This window comes from Micromys minutus (genome assembly GCF_963924665.1).
Source record: "Micromys minutus genome assembly, chromosome: 20".
In the NCBI taxonomy this organism is placed as follows: Eukaryota; Metazoa; Chordata; class Mammalia; order Rodentia; family Muridae; genus Micromys; species Micromys minutus.
Window position 1 is genome coordinate 6651372 of NC_137955.1, and position 13663 is coordinate 6665034.

A 13663-nucleotide genomic window follows, 5' to 3' on the forward strand; every position below is an offset into this window, starting at 1 on the left:
AAGAAGCCGTGGGGTGCAGGGGCACTCCTCCCACTGCTGTGGGGAGTGCCAATACTGAAATCTGAAGACAAGAATTAACCTTCAACAGGATCCAGCTTATGCATATACACAAAGAATGGTTCATGTTATCACAGAGACACTTGCTCAACTATATTTAGTGTTGCTCTCTCATGACAGCCAGAAACAGGAAACAACCTATATATCCCTCAATTAAAAAAAAAAAGGATAACAAAAATGTGGTATATGTACATAATGGAAAAAAAAAGACTTTTTAATATTACATTTAACCAAACATTCTGCCTCAAGAAAATTTATCTATTTTGGACTACTGAATCTTTTGGTAGCTTTGGAGCTTTGGAAAATTATTTTCAGCTTTATTCAGTGATGACTGATTCTGCCCATGATGAAGAAACCAAAAGAATACCTATGTAATTGAGCTCAGTTCAACACTAACTGAGCTCTTGAAATGCTGCAGAAAAATGCTAAGCATTCATAGTGTTGTGGCATTTCTCATATGCTGTAAATTACATTTTGGGTCAAGGTTTTGTAATCTACAGGAAGGTCCCTTGGGGGTGATTTGTATTAGCTTTAGCAAAATCCAAAATTCTCTGTCTTGTATGTAAAAAGAAATACACTTCATTCTCCCTTCTCACTTAGTTCTACTAGTTTAAGTTATTTAGTTATTACAGGTGATTGAGACAAAGTTTTACTTTGTATCCTAGGTAGCCCTGGATATTAATATATAGTTTAGCCTGTCCAGAAACTCACAGTAATCCTTCTGTCTCAGGCTTTCAAATTATGGGTGAAGGTTGGACCCATAATGCTATGCTACAGTATTTTGTAAGAACAGTCAAAACAACACACTTCAATGTTTAAGATATCCAGAGAGCAGAGCTTAAGGAAAAACTGAAGAAATGCAGTATTGTGCATCAGTAGCTGCAACTTTTTGGGAGCCTTAGGAGAGATGGTTTCTTGAGTAGGAGGAAGAGATAGCCTAGGCAACACAGCAGATGTCACAATGGGTAATCTGTTACTCCTACTTAGCTCCATTCTAGGAAAGGTTTAAAGTGTTTTGGAGGCTTTTCTTCTAGAGGCAAATTTCCATATGTGTGAGCCCCTGTTTTCTAGACATTGGTTTGTAAAACGATAATGGCATTTAAAGTGCTTCTGGATAAGACTGAATATTTAGAACAGTCAGTTATATTAAAGTGTATTAGAATATAAAAACTAGATCATCAAATCATCATTCACAGACATATTACTAAAGACATGGCTAAGATAAATACTTGACAATTATGTTAATAAGAAAATACCGTTAAGTAGGAATCAAAGGTTGTTTGGGTGCTGGTGCTGCACCCAATCCCACAACACCTAGAAGAAGCTCGTCACCCAGGTGTGCTAGCATGCCCAGGACCACAGGAGAGGAGGACACAACATCTGTCCCAATACCCAGAGTAACTAGGTCCCCCAGGATCTAGGGAAACAGGAAACCCTGCCCAGCCAGCATCCCTGGTCCCTTCTGGACTGAAGCTGAGTCCTGAGCAGACCTTGCGTGCTGGTGCTGCACCCAATCCCACAACACCCAGAGGAAGTCCGTCACCGAGGTGCTCTAGCATGCCCAGAACCACAGAGAACACAGGCTCAGGATCATCACAGAGAAAACTAGATTCCTAGGACATCAGACACACCCAAGAGCACTGGAACTCTAACACACTCAAGGACATCAGGAGCTTTGTCACACTGACATTCCAGTATCTCAGAAGCAACTTGACTCCCAGGAGCTTTGATACACTCAGGATCCCAGGATCCCAGAGAGACCTGGACTCAAAGGAGTTCTGACACAATCAGGATCTCAAGAAAGACAGGATACAGTTAGAGACAGCTAGGGCAGGTAGCTCTAGAGAAAACTAGAGGGCAGGAGGCAAGAGCAAGAACATAAGCAACAGAAAAAAGGCTACTTGACATTATCAGAACCTAGTTCTCCCACTACTGCTATTCCTAGATATCCCATCACACCTGAAAAGCAAGATCTGCATTCAAAATCATATCTCATGATGATGATAGAGGACTTGAGGAAGGACATGAATAACTCCTTTAAAGAAATACAAGAGAACACTATGAAATAGGAGAAAAAAATGAACAAAACCATCTAGGATCTAAAAATGGAAACAGAAACCAAAGACGAATCACAAAGGGCGATAGCCCTAGAGATAGACAACCTAGGAAAGAAATTAGGAATCAGATGCAAGAATCACCAAGATAATATAAGAGATAGAAGAGAGAATCTCAGTGACAGAAAATAACACGGAAAACATTGAAATAGAAAAGAAAATGCAAAATGCAAAAAGCTACTAACCCTAAACATCCAGGAAATCCAGGACACAGTGAGAAGACCAAGCCTAAGGATAATAAGCATAAAAGGGAGTGAAGATTCCCAACTTAAGGGACCAGTAAATACCTTCAAAATTATAGAGAAAAACTTCCCTAACCTAAAGAAAGAGATGACCATTAACATACAAGAAGCCTACAGAACGCCAAATAGACTAGACTAGAAAAAAAAATTCTTTCCTTCACATAATAGTCAAAATACCAAATGTCCAAAACAAAGAATATTAAAAGCAGTAAGGAAAAAAGGTCATATAACATATAAAGGCAGACCTATCAGAATTACACCAGACTTTTCAACAGAGACCATGAAAGCTAGAAGATCCTGGAGAGATGTCATTCAGACCCAAGAGAACACAAATGCCAGCCCAGGAAACTAAACCAAGAAAAACTCTCAATTACCATAGATAGAGAAACCAAGATATTCCATGCCGAAAATAAATTTACATAGTATCTTCCCACAAATCCAGCCCTACAAAGGATAATAGATGAAAATCTCTAACACAAGGAGGGAAACTACACCTTAGGAAATGCAAGAACATAATCTTCTTTCAACAAACCCAAACAAGCAATCTAAATAAACATAACTCCATCTTTACCCTCCCCCCAAAAATGATCAGGAAAAAACAATCAGTATTCCTTAATATCTCTTAACATCAATGCACTCAATTCCCCAATAAAAAGATATAGACTAACAGATTGGAAATGTAAACAGGACCCAGCATTTTGCTGCATACAGAAAATGCACACAAGTAACAAAGACAGATATTATTTTAGAGTAAGAGGCTGGAAACATTTGTGTTCTCTTGGGGTCTGAATGACATCTGTCCAGGATGTTCTAGCTTTCATCGTCTCTGTTGAAAAGTCTGGTGTAATTCTGATAGGTCTGCCATCCAAAAAGAGAATTCTGACCAATCTCCCTTATAAACATCGATGCAAAAATATTCAATAAAATCCTCTCAAACCGAATCCAAGAATCCAAGAACACATCAAAACGATCATCCACCATGATCAAGTAGGCTTCATTCTACAGATGCAGGGATGGTTCATTATATGGCAATCCATACAAGTAATCAACTATATAAACAAATACAAAGAAAAAACCCATATGATCATTTCATTCATTATTGAGAAAGAATTTAACAAAATTCAATACCCCTTCATGTTAAAGGTTTTGGAAAGATCAGGAATTCAAGGCCCATACCTAAACCGAGTAAAAGCAATATACAGCAAACCAGTAGCCAAGATCAAACTAAATGGAGAGAAACTTGAAGCAGTCCCATTAAAATCAGAAACTAGACAAGGCTGCCCAATCTCTCCCTATCAAATCAGTATAGTACTTGAAGTACTAGCAAAAGAAATTATAAAACAAAAGGAGGTCAAAGAAATACAAATTAAAAGGGAAGAAGTCAAAATATCACTACTTGCAGATGATGTAATAGTATACTTATATGACCCCAAAAATTCCACAAGGGAACTCCTAAACTTGATAAAAAAAAAAAAAAAAAAAACCTTCAGCAAAGTGGCTGCATATAAAATTAACTCAAACAAACCAGTAGCTTTTCTATACTCAAAGGATAAACATGCTGAGAAAGAAATTAGGGAAATGATACCCTTGACAGTAGTTACTAACAATATAAAATGCCTTGGTGTGACTCTACCCAAGGAAGTGAATGATCTGTATGATAAGTACTTCAAGTCTCTAAAGAAAGAAATCGATGAAGATTTCAGAAGATAGAAAGATCAATTATGCTCATGGATTGGCAGGATTAATTTAGTAAAAATGGCCATTTTGCCAAAAGCAATCTACAGATTCAATGAAATCCCCATCAAAATTCTAACTCAGTTTTCATAGAGTTGGAAAGAGCAATTTGCAAATTCATTTGGAATTAAAAAAAAACCAGAATAGCAAAAACTATTCTCAACAATAAAAGAACTGCTGGGGGAATCATGGTACCCAAACTTAAGTTATATTACAGATCAATTGTGATTAAAAAGTGGTACAGAGACAAGCAGGTACATCAGTGGAATAGAATTAAAGACCCAGAAATTAACCAATACACCTATGTTCACTTGATCTTTGACAAAGGAGTTAAAACCATCCAGTGGAAAAAAGATCATTTTCAACAAATGGTGCTGGTTCAACTGGAGGTCAGCATGTAGAAGAATGTAAATCCATCTATTCTTATCATCTTGTACAAAGCTCAAGTTCAAGTGGATTAAGGACCTCCACATAAAACCAGATACACAAAAGCTAATAGAAGAGAAAGTGGGGAAGAATCTCAAACTCATAGCCATATGGAAAAATTTGCTGAACAGAACACCAATGACTTATGCTCTAAGAACAAGAATTGGCAAATGGGACCTCATGAAACTGCAAAGCTTCTGTAAGGCAAAGGACACTGTCAAAAGGACAAAAAGACAACCCACAGATCTGGAAAAGATCTTTGCCAATCCTACATCGATAGAGGGCTAATTTATACAAAGAACTCAAGAAGTTAGGCCCAAGAGAATCAAATAACCCTATTAAAAATGGGGGACAGAGTTGGAAAAAGAATTCTCAACTGAGGAATACCAAATGGCTGAGAAGCACTTAAAGAAATGTTCACCATCCTTAGTCATCAGGGAAATGCAAATCAAAACAACCCTGAGATTGCACCTCACACCAGTTAGAATGGCTAAGATCAATACCTCAGGTGACAGTAGATGCTAGTGAGGATGTGGAGAAAGAGGAACACTCCTCCATCCACTGTTGGTGGGGTTGAAAACTGGTAGAGTACTCTGGAAATCGGTCTGGTGATTCCTCAGAAAACTGGACATAGTACTACCTGAAGACCCAGTTATCCCACTCCTGGGCATATATCCAAAAGATGCTCCAACATATAATAAGGACACGTGTACCACCATGTTCATAGCAGCCTCATTTATAATAGCCAGAAGCTGGAAAGACCCCAGATGTCCTTCAACAGAGGAATGGATAGAGAAAATGTAATATATTTACACAATTGAGTACTACTCAGCTATGAAAAACAATGACTTTATGAAATTCATAGGCAAATGGATGGATCTAGAAAACATCCTGAGCAAGGTAACCCAATCACAAAAGAATATACATGGTATGCACTCACTAATAAGTGGATATTAGCCCGAAAGCTCATATTATGTAAGATATAATCTACAGACCACATGAAGCTCAAGAAGTTCGAAGACCAAATAGTGGATGCTTCAGTCCTTCTCTAAAGGGGGAACAAAATATTCATCAGAAGAAATACAGTGACAAAGGTTGGAGCAGAGACTGAAAGAAAGGTCATCCAGAGACTGTGGGAATCCATCCCATATTCTGTCACCAAACCCAAACAATATTGTGGATGCTAGAAAATGCATGCTGACATGTGTCTGATATAGCTGTCTTCTGAGAGTCTCTACCAGAGTCTAAGAAATATAAAGTCGAGTGCCCCCAACCACTGGACTGAGAATGGGGTCCCCAATAGAGGAGTGAGAAAAAGGACTGAAGGAGCTGAAGGGGTTTGCAACCCCACAGGAAGAATAACAGTATCAATCAACCAGACCGCCCAGAGATTCCAGAGACTAAATCACCAACCAAAGAAAACATGGTGTGACCTATGGTTCCAGCAACATATGTAGCAGAGGATAGCCTTATTAGGCATCAAGGAGAGCAGAGGTCCTTGGCCTTGTGAAGGCTCAATGCCCCAGTATAGGGGAATGTCAGGGCAGGGAGATGGAAGGAAATGGGTGGGTGGGGGAACACCCTCATAGAGGCTGGGGGAGGAGGGCAGCATAGGGAGATTCCAGAGAGGAAACCAGGAAAGGGAATAACATTGGAAATGTTAGTAAAGAAAATATCCAATAGAAAAATAAAACAAAGGTCTTTCCTAATATGTGGACAGAGTAAAATTTATAAGGATGGCACAAAGAGGGCAGAGCTCTGAGAAGCCACACTCTAAATACTGTGTAGATAGTCTTATTTTTTCATAATAAGAATATTCACTTCCATAGATCAAAGCAATGGAGTAAATACAATAGAAGACAAATGGACACAGTCCAGTTGTCTTCCTGATAGAGAATCCCTGTAGGGTTCAGAGGCAGAGATCATTCTACATAAGATGAATTGGAGGAAAAAGGAATCTCAGAGGAACAAAGAAAAGTAGAACTGGAACCACATCAGCATAAGAATGAATAGACTTGTTGGTGTGGAATTAGAGAAACTGTGAAATGATTTTCTCATAAATTTGGACATAACCAAGACAAATCACATATGGTCACAACAAAGAGAGGTTATTAAAGGGTGTAATATTCTTGCTGATAAGCTACATGAACATCCTAGACAGAGTCTAGTAGAACTGGAAGGTCAGACAGAAATGGGATAATTGAGAATTATTTGGTACTGTTCCCAAACCTGCAGATTCCTCTGCCCTACTGCCTAAAAACAAATATCCTATCATGACAGTAAAAACATCTCTGATGGAATATTACATTTCTTTATAATGCTCAAAGTCTCAGGTTAGCTTAAATGTTATTTCCTTGTTTGCTGTGAGATGTCCATGCACTTCACTTTCTTTATATCAGCTTATGTACACTGAACTCTGCTGAATAAGGGTCAGGGCGAGATTCAAAATGGGAAGGCTGGTTGAGAAGAGAAACATATTAGAATAGAGGGCTTTCCTTTTAAGATCAGGGTGTGTTCTGAACAGGATATGGGTGGGAGGCCTGAGTGATTGTCTAGTAGATGTACTGACTCTGTGACCCCCTTGCAATAACCAAGATATTCCCACCTTCTGTTCAACTTACAGGGTCTCTCTACATGGACCTCAAGTCTATTAGTCAGAATGTTTGTGAGAAGATCCTCATCTCTTTTTGCCCTTTCTTGATGTATCTATTTCTAAGTAATGCTAAACAAAACAAAACAAAACAAAACAACCTTTGATGAAGTCTGATTTATCCATTCCCTTTGAATGTTTGTGCTCTGGGTGCTATATCTATGAAACCATTGTTTAATCAAAGTTCATGAAGATAAAATCTTATGCTTTCTTCTAATAATTTATTTTTATTTCACTCTACATTTCTGGCTTTGTTCTGGAGTTAGCACACACACAGACACTGTGAGGCAGGAGTGCAAATTCACTCTTTTCCATGTGGTATATAATGGTTCTAGAAGCACCTGTTCAACCAGCATTAAGGCTAATTTTTGGCACTTTTGTGAAAAAAAAAATCAAGTAACTCATGGTATGTAGATTTTTCTTCTTCCTTGAGTATTGTTTTAGTGGTTGTCTTTTATTTTTGTAGTGACTTGTATACACAGTTGAGAGAGGTTGTTTTCCCTGTGCAATTCTTCCTCTCTGCTCTTGCCTGTGGTCTCCTCCACCTTTCTGAATGCTGTGAGTAAAACGCCTGCTCTGTTTAGGTCGTGTGCTGCTGTTGATAGGCACAGAGAGCACTTTTCTTTCTTTGAATCTCTCTCTACCCTCTACCCTAGCAAAGCCTTTCTTTGCTGTTTGTTTTCTGTGACTGTCTTCTATGGCTGCTTATTTATTTATTTACTTGCATTTGTCTGTCTGTATTAGGGATGCTTATATTTATATATCCATATTTTGATATGTATGTATTATGACTCTATTTTCTGGGTCCATCTAGGACAGTAGTTTGGTCTGATTCCTGTGGAGGCCAGAAGAGGTTGTCTGATTATTTGGAACTGTAGTTATCATTGGTTTGGTGCTGGTGACTGTAGCTTTTATACTGCTTTCTATTCTTCATACATATGAATTTGTATGCATCAAATTATATTTTCAAGTTGGTTATATATATAATTAATATAACCTTTATCAGTTATGTTAGTTTCTCGTTTGTTCTTTTTGAGACAGGGTCTACTATGTAGCTTTTGCTGTCATTGAACTCTTTCTGTAGACCAGGCTGGCCTAAAACTTCCAAGATCTTAGTGCTTCTAACTCCTAAGTACTGGAATTAAAAGCTTGCACTATTAGACCTGGCATGTTAAGTTACTTTTAGTTGAAACTTCACAGGAAATCTGTTAAAACTTCCATAATTAATGAGCAAATGTATTATTTCATATAATAGGAAATCTAAAGCTGAACTTCAGGCTTGCCTGACTCTGTGGTTCAACAATGCCATTACAATCAATACCATGTATTTTTCTCAGCTCTGACATCCATTCATAGTCTTTATACCAAGGCTGGGTCCCCATTTGCTTAGAAGATATCTACAACAGGTACCACTGTTATACAGGTTTACTCCTGTCCAAAAAGAAAGCAAGCAGCTCTTCCAATGTCTTTTCTTCTCATCTTATTGGACAGAGCACATGCGCATTTGTGACTGTGGCCAATGAAATTACATTACTAGGAAACACAGGATGGGGTTTGCTACGGATAAACCCATTGGTGAGTGTTAGGAGGACTCAATCAATGCTCAAGGCTAAGTTAGGAAGGAGCTTATGAATATGAATTAGCAACTGAAAGAACCATTACAAATGTGACTTTATTATTATTTTTTACAACCTTAACAGTCTATCCTCATACCTGTTCTTACAAGCATATCTTGATGCCTCTGTCATTCCTTTGATGCATACTATCTTACTTCAACTTCTCAACTTTTATCAGCATTAAGTAGTACACTGAAATCACAGCTAACATTAAGTGGTTTAACCAAGAGCATATAATTACAATTCAAGTGTAAAGACATTATTTTACTAAAGGGTACTCCATGAGATAAATCTGAAATGAACATCATTATATTTTTACCCATTGGGTTAACATAAGTGTGCAACAAGGGACCCTAATTCATTGTGTAGTGTCTTCAGTTGCTATAAAGGACAGCTTTTCCACTGTAACTGTTGGCAATAACAGTGGTTTACTCACAATCAGAATAAGAACATTAGGTAATTGTTATGAATAATTTATTCTCTAAATAATTCCTAACAGTAACTCAGATGACAGAAACAGAAGAATCCAAGACTAGGTGACATTTTTTTCTAACATATCAGTAAAAATAGACAATAGTGGAGGAAGAGAAAACAATCAGTTTTGTAAGAGCAACCAATGACTACATATACATAAAGTCAACATAAACTGAGCCCTTAGGAAAGGAATTATAGAACTTCACTGAAAAGTGACAAACTGTAATAATCATTACTATAAAATATCCACTAAAATGTCACTCATTTTCAAATTCATTTAAACTTTTGGAGTTTTAAAATATAAATATTAGCATAGTTAGAAGTGAGGTAATGGTTACTGACAGTAGTGAGGACAGATGCTGCACCGGCTGTTCTGTGTCAAGGTGACACAGCTGGAGTCACCACAGAGAGAGGCGCCTCAGCTGAGGAAATGCCTCCATGAGATCCAGCTGTAAGGCATTTTCTCAACTAGTGATGGAGGAGGGATGGGCTGGGTCCTCCTCCCCTTTATGGGCCCATTGTGGGTGGTGCCATCCCTGGGCTGGTAGACCTGGGTTCTATAAGAAAGCAAGCTGAGCAAGGCAGGGGAAGCAAGCCAGTAAGTGACATCCCTCCATGGCTTCTGCATCAGCTCCTGCTTCTTGACCTGCTTCGATTCCGATCCTGACTTCCTTTGGTGATTTATAGCATATGGAAGTTTGAGCTGAACAAACCCTTTCCTCCCCAATTTGCTTCTCGGTCATGATGTCTGTGCAGGAATAGAAACCATGACAAAAACAGCTGCCAAGAGAGATGTCTTTTCCAAGAAAGACAGTTCAGTTGGCACAGAGAGAATACCTTGTTATATTTTGCTGAGTCATGTGCTAAGGATTCCAAAATGGTACCTTATTCTCAGGTAAGTCAAGCACCCCAGGAAATGTGGGAAACTGAGAATGGAATGTGACTTCAAAAGCATAGGTAAAGGGAAGACTTCTAAACGTGTAGAGTTGGTAGGGCCTTTATCTCCTATTAACAGTAAGGACAACAGTTAAACACCTATGCTACCAAAAAGAAAACCAAAACAACCCAAAATCTAGATATCTGGCACATTAGTAAAATACCATAACTAAAAATAAGGTGCAAATGACAAAGGAGTAAGATGGCTTTTTACATGTAGCAAAAAATGGCACAAAATATAAAAGAATCATTATAGTCAGGAATTTAAAACAAAACTAGTTGACCAAGGTTTTAGAGACAGTAAGCCCTCACATACTGCTGTTACTAATAACTCATGGGTTATGTTAAAACAAGAGTTTAACTGCTACTTCTCCTTTGAAAGTTCATCATAAGGAAGCACGCTATGGTGCCTTCAAACATTTATCCACGTGTGCCATTACTGTATAAATAAAATTATATGTAAAAAAGTATAAATATTCTATAAATGTAACTGAGCTAATTAGAACATGATGTCATTACAAGAAACACAATAAATTTAGGTTAAAAAGGGAATTTGTTTGTTCACATGATCTCATAGTTTGGGTAACAATGATAAAAGCTTAGATATGCATACACCCCATATACTCGCTCCCTCTCCCCCTCTCTCCCTCCCTGTCTCCCTCAGACACATAAGCACACACACACACACACACACACACACACACACACACACACACACACACACACACACTACTGTGGAAAGAAATCCATTAAATTCTGCATTGAAGTGGTACAAATTGACACAGGTGAGTCCGAGCTCACTACCTGAAATTATTTTAGCAAGAAAACTGAGACATATTGGATTAGCAATTAGCAATATGGCTGTCTCTAATGTATACTGGTGTTTCCTCAGGTTTTATGTAAAACACCATAAGCAACAAAGCAAAGTCTTGACGCTACATTTTTTCTCAGAATGTTTTTGAAGACAGTGCTTACTCACACACCAAAGTTTTTCTTAGAACTAACTGCCCGACACTCCTTTGCTTATCCCTAAAAATTCCTATTTCCTTTCAATGGATCATGAAAATCACTTTTTAAAATACTTGCATTTTTAGTTATGCATTAGAATATTTAAAACGCCACTAACCTGTAGTTACAGTGAGGACCCCACAGCTATGCCAACCTGTAGTTACAGTGAGAACCCCACAGCATATGTCAACCTGTAGTTACAGTGAGGACCCCACAGCATATTTCAACCTGTATTTAGTTACTGTGAAGAACCCACACCATGTGCATCTATCTGCACCTGAACCTATGTGTAGGCTGTGTTCTATTCAGCTTTTATTTCTCTTATCTCAGTATTTCATTGACATACCTTATAAATTATCTCAAATCTTTCTGAGGTAGTAAGGAGGACAGTCTATTTTGTCAGTCTATAAATGAACAGTGCAAAAGCACATATAGTTTCTTCTTAAAGGGAATGTTGATATTACTAGAATGACTTATTTTAGAATAACTATTTGAAAACAAAAATGTGAAATTTTTATTCTGAAAACAAACCAAAAGAGAATTTAGTCATTACTGGCTTAGGGCAAAAAGGAAATACATTTTATGATGCTATCTGTATTAAACAATAACCTAAAAGGCATATATAAGATCTGTATGAACACTGTACAGTATTTAGTGAGATTCTGTGAGGTACGGACATGAGAAACAGATGCATCCCATCAAAACACGCTCTTGGTAGGTGATGGTAACTCCTGGGAATAAGATATTCTCTTGCTATGACAACAGAACCCTTTCTTCCCACATCAATGGTCCAGGCACAAGATAGAGAGCAGAAATATCCTGAAAGCTTCTGCCCTTACAAAGATAGTTTCCTCTTTCCATCTTTGATGGTTCTGCTCCCAGGAAAGAAGGAGTAACTGCTGAGAGACTTGGTCCCTGACCACACTTCTCTGCTTGGTATTATCGTGTGGTCATGAGATGTGCAGTGATTCTGCAAGTCTCTTGCACTAGGCAGATCAGAGGGTCAAGCCTGTACTTTCAGAGACTTCAAGCCTTTGAGCAGCTGGCTGGCTTGGGGTATCCAAGCTCACTGCTTCACTCAGATGAGTGGTGGGCCATTTGATTTATTTCAGGGAATAAAACTTGTGTTTATGTCTCTAGTTTTACTTTTATTTTTCCAAGTAAAATGAAAGAGTTTAGTCACATTAGGAATGATTAGAATAGATGCCTCAGATCTGCTGCCCGGGGCTGCATGCATCCCTGGATAGCTATGGGCAGGGCCCAACACATTCATAATTAACAACATCATGCCACAGTGTCAAACATCAGGCATTGCTGGCTCAGAGATGTGGGAGTTTGGTTTTCTGTCCTCACACAGAAGCAGCAGCAGAAGGCTGACATGAGGAGTTAAGTGAGCAGTTTTACTTCAGATGGAATTCCCATCACCATGGAGGTGTCTGTAGAAACAGAACAACAGCTGGCTAGGATGCTTAGGAGAATCTGAGTGCAGAGACAGGGGCCAGCAAGGAAGTCCTGCTTGTACCTGTGGTTCTGGGATAGTCGGGCAAGCATTGTTTTATAAACTAGAGCAACAATCACATTGTGGATGATTTTCATTGACTTCACAATGATTTATATGCTGCTTTGGAGTTAAAACCAAGAGATAATCAGAAAACACTACTTGACTATGATAATGAAAGAGAACATTACCTGTCTGGAAAAAGACCCTAGAAATAATTGTCCGGCACAGGGGGCAGGGAGTGTTTGCAGGGTTGTCTTTGGCCAGAGTCCGTAGGCAGGGCTCGCAGAAGATGTGATGGCAGGGGTAGCACATGTAGGGGTTGAAGTATACATCCAGGCACACTGCACAGATGTAGCTGTCCTTTTCCTCTGTGAGTTCAGTCTCCTCATCTGCAGTCATTTCATTACTCAAGGTCTGCAAAACAAAAGGCAAACACTTTCTTAGCTGAGGGTGAGACTGGATTCCCTGACAGAGGGTAACTTTATATGTTGTTAAAATTAAAACAGTTATGAGATGCGTATAGTATCTGTTTTTGTAACAAGTTCAAGTTGATGGAAGTGTGATCTGATAAGGTGAGAAGAAACAGAAAATAAATGAAAATCCCAGAAACCTCAATTATTCTAGAATATTTCTACATAAAACGAAATACTGAACCATACCTAAGCATATTAAGTATGCCTGTAATTCTGAGCAGTTGTAGTTAAGGGTTACATCTACCAGCACTGGGATTAAATCTCTCCACCCCCAACCAAAATAATGACTGTCGTTGGTTACAGAATGTTACCATGGCATCTTTTCATGATGTTTATTAGTCTCTCTTCCCCCTCACACTGAACCTGGAACACTTCCCAGTAGCCCTTGCATCTCTATGGGCCTCAATACCAAAAGAATGTATCTAAGTTAGG

At 38.5% G+C, this 13663-nt stretch overlaps 1 protein-coding gene across 1 annotated transcript in view; it reads right to left on the minus strand.

Annotated features, from left to right (window-relative positions):
* RNF180 (ring finger protein 180) overlaps positions 1-13663 on the minus strand; it is a gene marked incomplete at both ends in the record, with an annotated part of 141472 nt that overhangs the window by 38524 nt on the left and 89285 nt on the right. Inside the window, one exon of the mRNA XM_080933529.1 lies at positions 12947-13172. Coding sequence (XP_080789655.1) covers positions 12947-13172 — 226 coding nt within the window. The remainder of the gene's footprint in view (positions 1-12946; positions 13173-13663) is intronic.